An 8,523-nucleotide genomic window follows, 5' to 3' on the forward strand; every position below is an offset into this window, starting at 1 on the left:
CGTCCGTAACATGGATTCCGTATGAAACCGTCCGTAGATGTAGCATTACTGTCCAAAAAGTCTTCAAGGTGTTGATAAGAGCTAATGTTTCAGATCCAACATTTGTCTTGGAGCTCCATTGGCACCGTGAGGTTTTCTTGGGCCGAGACAACAAAGATGAGGGGGGAAGGCGGCACATCTTCAACGAGAGGTTGGTCGTGCAAGAAAAGAAACTCTATGGTAGTATTATCGATGAGGGTTCTCAACTTCGAGGCCCACAAAAGCCATGTGTTTTAATAGTATGGGAGCGGGCAGGCCACGTCATGGCTGCAAATGATCTATTTATGGACAACTATCAAACATGGAAGGCACAACCAAAGCGTTTTAGAACTAGAATGGTGAGGCCACGAAGCAGCTTGGTATGACGAATTCCAGACGGCGTGCTAGTTGCGCCCTTGAGGAACCAAATGATGGTGCGCGCCTTAAGCGATCGACCCTTATGACTTTCGAGGAACCATTTTAGGCATTGCCAAATGTATTTCACTAGTGTGGTGTTCTTATAAAATTTGACATGTCAAATTTGGATTGAGTGCATTCTTGTGCCTTAGGGCGTGTTCGGGAATCCTCTGGCTTCCTGAAACTCCGTCGATCTCGCTTCTCAACCCGATGCCAGCTTCTCGACGGGAGCAGGAAACGTTCGGCCAGCTCCTTCATTTCGACTGGGCAACAAGCACATCGTTGTTGGGCTGGCCTATGCGATTTGAGTCAACGGGAGCAACTCGGTTTTGGTCGTCTTCTTCCCAGTCGATTCCCCTCACGGTCTCACCAATTCCTCCCCATCGATTCCCCTCATGGCCTCACCCTGGAGCCATCCACCACCCTCCGCTGAGCAAGAAACATTGCGGTCTGGTCCTGTTCATAGTCTCCCGAGGCCGCACACACGGAGGAGTCCCACGGGATTGAGGTTAGGACGGAGGAGCTGAGATGCAGACGTGGGAGGTGGCCTGAGCTTCTCTCGAGGCCAAAACTGGGGGCGGCGGCGAGGAGGAAGTCAGCGGCGGAGTCGCATGGATCGTGGGCTCGCGGCGGCGGCCGGAACTAGGTGCGTGAGGCGCTGGGCGGCATCCGAAGCGAGTGCTCCGGTGGCAGTGGGGATTAGGGGCGTGTTCACCTGGGAATAGAGCCAGGGGAAGATACGCGAAACGTTATTTCTGACTTGGCGGTGGCAGTCCTTGGTAATCTAACGCTGCTCCGTCCTTTGCCGCTCCGCGAATTTGCAGAATAGGTGCTCCGCGATTTGTACATAATTTTCACTCAGCTTCTCGAATCTAGCTCCGTGGAGTTTAGGTGTTCGGTGCTGCTCCGTGGCGGATTTTCGAGAAGCTAGGAGCTGAGGAGTTGCCGAACACGCCCTTAATTTCATGAAAAGACTAATATAAGGTCTAACATCTACAACGGGTCCAAACAAAAATATTTTCTCACACCCTTTCTTATTGGATCCCAATTGCGCGTCAACTTCTGTCACGACAAGTGGTATGCTTACACGTAGCTTAGAAACACAAACCAGAAAACTAAAAACTAATATCCCCCTAGACATTTCGGAATCAGGTGTGCACCGTTGCATCGAGGCAGGGAACCGGAATTCGAAAATTTCCGCGATAAAATAACTCAATTTTTATTTGCTCTCAAATATATATGTAGTATTCCTTGGCATCGTATCTAAAGGTTTCTCTCATGATATCTGTTGGAAGCATTTTATCCCATTTCATTGCTCTTTCTTGGGGATGTTTTTTTCTTTTCAGTTTCATGGCCTTAGCCTTCGGAGGAAGACAAAACAATTGCATACGAAATCTTAGAAAAAGGTCCCATAGAAAGAAAAAAAAGGTCAATAAAGCACACTCGCCGCCCCCGACGGCGACAGACGGAAAAACATATCGCTATCAAGAGATACCGAGAAGATCTGAATATTATGTGCCGGCGCCATCTCCGGCCCTGACGGCGATAGATACACGGGAAACGCCTCCCCACATTCCCAAAAGCCCATCGTGCAAAGTCTCCGCGCCGGCCACCGGCCACCGTCCACCACCGCCGCGATGTGGCGCGCGGCCGCGTCCCGCCTCCTCCGCTCGCAGCACCCGCCCCCCTCCACGGCGGCCTGCACCCTGCGCCACACCCGCCTCTTCTCCCCTCCCCCGCCGCAGCCGCGCCCGGGTCCGGAGGCGGAGGTGACCGCGGCGGAGGCGCGGCGGCTGGTGCGGCTCGTCGGCGTGGAGGCGCTCAAGCGGCGGCTGCGGGAGGACGGCCGCGGCGAGGTGGTCGGCTACGGGGAGCTCCTCGACGCCTGCGTCGAGGCCGGGGCCGCCCGCACGCGCGGCGAGGCCGAGACGCTCGCCCGGGCCATGGACGACGCCGGGGTCGTGCTGCTCTTCCGGGATAAGGCCTACCTCCACCCCGAGAAGGTCAGCATTTCTCCCTAACTGCTCCCTAGGTTCTTCCTCGCGTTGCGCCTCAACTCGATTGTAGCTAAACCTAATTAAACGAGGTGCGCAGACAGAGATTTCACAAATTTCTACTGGTAGAGCTGCCTTTCTTTTGAAATTGTTCGAGAGATTCAAGTACTTATATCTGGCCATGTTTACGAAATGGATGCTCTAAAATTACTAATTACCAGATCGCTACATCGGTTGAATATAGGTGGCTGCTCAAAGCTGATCGAGTTTAGTACAAATATATGTTGCAATCCCATCCAGCTCAAATATTCTTATTTTCCAGTGTATTACTATGTTTCAAGTATGAAATGTATGTATTTGGGGGTCATGGTGCCCTGTTTGCACCGTTGTGCCGTTAGAATCTGGTAGACACAGATTTGTGGGTCCAAATGTATTACTCGATGATACTGGCCGCTGTTTTAATTCCGTAGCCGAGTTCAATTGAACGTCAAATAGTGGAGGGACTATTGTTGGGTAAAATTGCAATGTAACATTTTTTTTAGCTGAAGTAGCATATAATCAAATGGTACGTAGATTGATTCCTTTCGGAGTTAACGAAAACAAGATTTGACAATTCACATCATGTGGTTGAAATAAGGGATTTCCCTTCCCTTCACCTACCCTGGTCAGAACAAGGACCTTAGAATGCTGTAAGCAGAAAAGTGGAATCTTGTATTCCTGTATAGGTGATGCATACACCACTTAAGAGCGGAAAAAGAGCAGAAAGGCATCTAAGCATCCACCTGACATGTCGGTCAGTAAGGGTGTGTTCTGATTACAACAAAAGTTGACCATACCAAAAGAATTGGCAAGTCCATGAAGTTTTATTGTTGTTTTGACGAGCTCCAAAATTTTGGCCTGCCCAGCGTTCCCGTGTATGCAAGCACCAGGGCGAGCGGGCGGCGTGGAATAGCTTGGCCAGAAAATTGGCTGTGTGCTTGCCCCCCTCTTCCTCAGCCAATCCAAATGTAATTAATCTTATTTAGTGCAGCCCAATAGAAGCCCAAAATACTTTATAGACTCTAATAATACTGTGATTTCCTTGTTTACCTTTTCTTCCAGCCTGAATTCCAACACTAGCAAGTAATACCTATTTCATCTTCGGGTGACACTTATCTACTCCTTTTTTTTTTGGCTCAAAAGCTTCCAACTGCAGCACCTTATCGGCTTATCTCATCAGTTATCTGGGTGTGAATTATTTTGCAAGTCTTTTGTGGTGATCAATTGTGTATGGTTGTGTGTTATTTGGTAATAGCTGAATATATTTTATTTATGCTACATTAAATATGGGCATGCTGTAGAATTTTCAGCTTGTAGATTTATGGTCATTGCCTGTTTTGAATGGTTATCGACTGTTTGTAGGTTGTGGACCTGGTCAGAAGGGCTGTGCCGCTTGCACTCACAGCAGATAACGACACGAGGCAAGAAGAATTCAAACAGCTCCAGGAAAAGAAGGAAGAAATTGACAAGCTGGCACACAAGCAAGTCAGGCGTGTCCTGTGGACTGGCTTAGGGTTCTTCATGACCCAGGTCGGACTCTTCTTCCGTCTCACGTTCTGGGAATTCTCATGGGACGTGATGGAGCCGATCGCCTTCTTCACCACCACCGCTGGGCTGCTCGTCGGCTACGCCTATTTCCTTATCACCTCAAGAGACCCGACGTACCAGGATTTCATGGAAAGGATGTTTGAGTCGAGGAGGAAAAAACTCTGCGCCAAGCATGGCTTTGACATGGCGAAGTACCTGGAGCTGCAGAAACGTTGCAAGTGCCCTCTGGAAGGTCATCGTGAACATGATTCACACCACCTGAGCTGAAAGTTTATCCGTGTTTTCTTGATGACCATTTCTAGTTTCTAGAAGCGCTACCTTTTACAGAGAAATTGTATCACCAAAGTGATTGGAGTATATTTACAGAAATCGGCAATCACCTAACAAGTTAAACTGATTTAGCAATGTGTGTTCTTATCTGCATCAAGTGGATGATGCACGAGCTGTGGTTTTAACAACAATACAACTTGTTTTGAGATTCGACCAATAAGATACCAGTACCGGTATGGCTGCTGTAATGACAGTTTGGTGACTGCAGCCGTTGGTTGCATTTGTCGACTGGTGGCAAGTGGCATGTCAAAGCTGTACTCAAACGAATGGCAACGCAACAGTGAGCGCTGAGCATATTGGCATTTTGCTGGCATAGCTCAATCACTGCTTTCTCTGTTTCTGGAGTTCTATTCTTCCTCATTTAAAGGACCGGAGTAAAAGATGGGATCGCGCCAATGTTGTTTTTGAAGCAAGCATACATACACTAAACAACAATGAAGTTTCATAGGGTATATACTATTAGAGGATGAAAATTCCTCAAAGGGCCAGAGATTCAACTCTTGCGCATACAAAGAATTGAAGAATTTGGTTGTCCATCGTGCAACAAAAGATGTCAACACATGTATACTGCCTTAGTTGATTACATTCAAGTGCCTGCAATTTACAATACTCAGATATTATAATATTTATCCAACAATTCCTCTAACAATTGAGAAATAAAAAATTGTCCTAAAGATCAAAGATTTAAGAAACAAGGTGTTGCGCAGAAGTGTTAATATTGTACTATTAGCTCTATCAGTTTCTTGTCTGATTCCGATGGCACCATGGGTACTGGATCTGAAAGGGGAACACCGAGATAAAATGGCAGAGTTGGCGGCTACAAGAAACATAACTGTATTCAAACATGTCAGCAATCGCATTGCTTTACTTTGTATCTTGACTACTGCTGGCAGCCGGTTCCTTATCTGAAGGGCAAGTGTTAACTGGTAGACTTTCAGATGTTTTCACCTTGCATTGTTTCGTGCCCTTGGCTGAAAAAGGTAGTGTTAAATTTTAGTTACAGCACCATAGCAAATGAAGTAGTTTCTAGTAGCTGCCAGAATATTTGCCTGTTAATGACCCAAGAAAATCAGAAAATAATGGAAATTCCACGATCATGTTACAAAGAGATTTCAAAATTTGTCCTAATCTGAACAAGTAGCATATAATTGCAAAACTGGGAAAATCACACATCTCCAAAATATACCAAGCACGTCTGCCGCGTGAAAACGACTAGCCTTTTCTCGATACCAAACTACTATACTGAAAGATGAATACCAGGTGCACGTAACAGCTCTTAGAAATCATTTTGAATCTCTTACTTTGTCAAGAAAAAGCAGTATATGATTCTATTTAGATTGATTAGGTCAAATGGTACCATTTACAATAGTCATTAAAAACTATTTCATAACATAACGACTCTGCACAATTTGACCAACATATTCATATAAAGACATCTACTTTCACGAACATAAGGAGTACACAATTTGAGTGGATACCCAACTGGTTATAGATGTACCAAAATTCAAAGGAACCAGTTCTGGAAAGAGTAAATCAAATCATTAACATACCATGTACTTACGGGATGGACATAATGGGAAATAAGATGCAAGTTTTCTGGTATTTGTCCAGAATTAGTACATTTAGAGCTGTTGATATCTTATTTTACTTAAATGGAGCACATAAGCCCATCAGAAAGTTAGTTACATACGTATGTAACTGGATTTATAAAAAAAAAAGCCATTTTAACGTGTCAGAAATTATTCAGCATCATTGGATAAAGAAAAGGGTACGAACGCCACATGACTAACCAGCTTTCTTCTCAGTCTTCATGAATTGTCGACCTTTCTTTCTATCACTGACTGATGGCATGTTGTACAAATCCTTGTACTTGTCAAGCAAACCCTTCTTCTCCTCTAATAGGCCAAGCTTTTCATTAACTCTTCGTATATGTCCTTTACTACGACCACATGCTTCAAGATCGTTGAAAAGCTAAGCCATCAGAAAAGGCAGGGAAGGGTGATCCACATAAGTTGCAGTACAATATAATTACAAGTTAATCAGCTTCAAGTAAAAGAATAGATAAGTACTCTGTTAAGAGTAGAAGCTATTGAGGTCCATACCTTGATAAGCCTATCTAGCATATTGTTTCTGTAGTAAGTAGCCAACATATGACGGCAGAAACTCCAAGGAACTACACGCAGGTCATGGGACACTTTCTTCTCCCAGATTTCATGTGCTTCCTCAGCTCTGTTGTCTTTCGCAAGTGCACGCACTAACTGCTCGTATGTTCCGAGCGTATTTCCTTGCCCTTTGCTCAACATCCATGTAATTACCTAGGTGTGTTGTTAGCAGAGATTTAATTCATACTGTAGGAGACAAATACAACTGAAATCAAGTAAACTATAATCTGCAATACTTGAACAATCATATTCCATTGTTCCTTCTTTTCAAGAGCTACAATTGCTTTCTTTATTGAGACTACTGGAGAGTCCTGCTCAAAGGCGGCCCATGCATCAAGGGTGCTGTAAACAGCTTCTTCAGAATCTTCAAGATCAAGGAGCTGCAATTTGGGGATCGTAGTTGTTAATTAATTTGCTCCACTGGGCAGTAGTAGCTAAATGCAGCAACAGATAAAGATCTTTAGTTGGATGAATTTCAAGAAGCACAACCATGTATACTGTGTCCTACATAAATGAAGGCTACAATTTGCGAACTCAGGTGAATCCCATTGCAATTTTGTATGTACTAGTAGTTACTGCATACTATTAAGCTGCATAAGTCACTTTGTCGTTCAAACCAAGAGATGCTTAGCAAAATCTACTTACATGGAAAACAATTCAGCGTATTGCAACGAATAGGCAGCTATTTTTTTAGACAACATCAAAACATACAGTGCTGACAAGAGATTTCCTTTTCTCTGATGATGAAAGGGTGTGCCCAGCCGGCCCTTGTGTCAACACCTTTGTGCTGTTCTGTATGGGATCATTGATTGCATCATTATCCTGTGAAGCAAAGTCAAATTCTTCAAACCATCGAAGTAAAAGAAACTGGATGTGAAGCCCGGGGCTATGATTCAGTCCAAAGGTATACCTTCACGGATGTACCTGGCCCTAACTCGCCGGTGGTAATAATCTTATCATCTGTGGAGAAATTTCTGGCATTATGCTTGCTGTACCAACCTGCCATGGATTAAAAAGACTTCATCAAACGTGCCAATCATCCAGAAAATGAAATGAACCGTGATTCGCAAAGTGGGAGAGATGAAGGTCTTACATGAACCAAAGGAGGGCGCCTCGGCACTTGAACTCCATCCCCTGCATAATGCAGACAGTATAATTCGGCTAAAGTAAGCAGTGTCGGAGGTGACAAAAGTTATACATTTATCAAGAGTTATCTTTGTCATGGAACGGAATTGGAAGACCAAGAAACATCAGCACATTTTCTACTACAAGATCTTAGTTCGCACTGATATTTAGGTAGAAAATTTTGATCTTGCAGCATAAATGGAGCGATCAACTAACAACAGACGAGGAACAGATGATTCTCAAGGAAGGGAGCACGAAAAGGGAACGGTTCTGAGAGGGGATATGGCTAAGGGAAGGGAACTCACGCGTAGACAGCGGTAGGGTCGGAGGCGGTCGAGCTGGCGATCTGTAGGCGGCGAAGGACGGCGGCGGATCGCCGGAGGTGGCCGAGCATGGCAGCGGCGGCGCCGGTCGAAGAGTTGCGTGGACACGAGGCGCGAGCCGGTGGGCCTAGGCGTCCAACTCGTTTCCGGATCTGGAGATGGGAGTTAGGGCGCGTTTGGTAGGCTGCATGTCCTTTGGCTCGCATCGGTCTAGCTTTTTTCAGTTCGTTTGGTTTTCTTGTCGACGCTGCGTTCTTGCGGAAACCGGTTCTTAAAGCACCCTCGGGCCAGGCTCTGGAGGAACGCCCGGCCGTTTCTAGCGAGCCACCCCCATTTCTGCAGAAGTGGAGAATGCGGTGTCCTCGCAGAGCCACCACGGGAGATGGCGGGAGCTCGCGCGGGACGGCAAAATCTCGGCGCCATGAATTCGGTCACCGCGCTTGAATTTTCGCCACCGTATATAGGGCGGCTCTCTCACCGGCAAATCCAAATCCCCCATTTCCCCCCATTTCGAGCTCATCCACCATCCCCGATCTAGCGACATGGCCGACTCTACCTCACCCGCAC

The 8,523-nt window shown here is 45.9% G+C and overlaps 2 protein-coding genes across 2 annotated transcripts; one reads left to right on the forward strand and one right to left on the reverse strand.

Annotated features, from left to right (window-relative positions):
- Positions 1-1,953: 1,953 nt before the first annotated feature.
- On the forward strand, positions 1,954-4,417 carry LOC127294433 (calcium uniporter protein 6, mitochondrial). Its single transcript, XM_051324243.2, has 2 exons — positions 1,954-2,438; positions 3,831-4,417. Exons 1-2 carry the CDS (start codon positions 2,073-2,075, stop codon positions 4,281-4,283), a joined length of 819 nt encoding a protein of 272 aa, XP_051180203.1. The 5' UTR covers positions 1,954-2,072; the 3' UTR covers positions 4,284-4,417.
- A 445-nt stretch (positions 4,418-4,862) lies between these two features.
- On the reverse strand, positions 4,863-8,137 carry LOC127294432 (uncharacterized). Its single transcript, XM_051324242.2, has 8 exons — positions 7,939-8,137; positions 7,602-7,642; positions 7,419-7,507; positions 7,220-7,330; positions 6,745-6,888; positions 6,449-6,661; positions 6,137-6,317; positions 4,863-5,317 (listed from the first exon to the last, which is right to left on the reverse strand). Exons 1-8 carry the CDS (start codon positions 8,025-8,027, stop codon positions 5,211-5,213), a joined length of 975 nt encoding a protein of 324 aa, XP_051180202.1. The 5' UTR covers positions 8,028-8,137; the 3' UTR covers positions 4,863-5,210.
- Positions 8,138-8,523: the final 386 nt, after the last annotated feature.

Source organism: Lolium perenne, chromosome 4, assembly GCF_019359855.2.
Source record: "Lolium perenne isolate Kyuss_39 chromosome 4, Kyuss_2.0, whole genome shotgun sequence".
In the NCBI taxonomy this organism is placed as follows: Eukaryota; Viridiplantae; Streptophyta; class Magnoliopsida; order Poales; family Poaceae; genus Lolium; species Lolium perenne.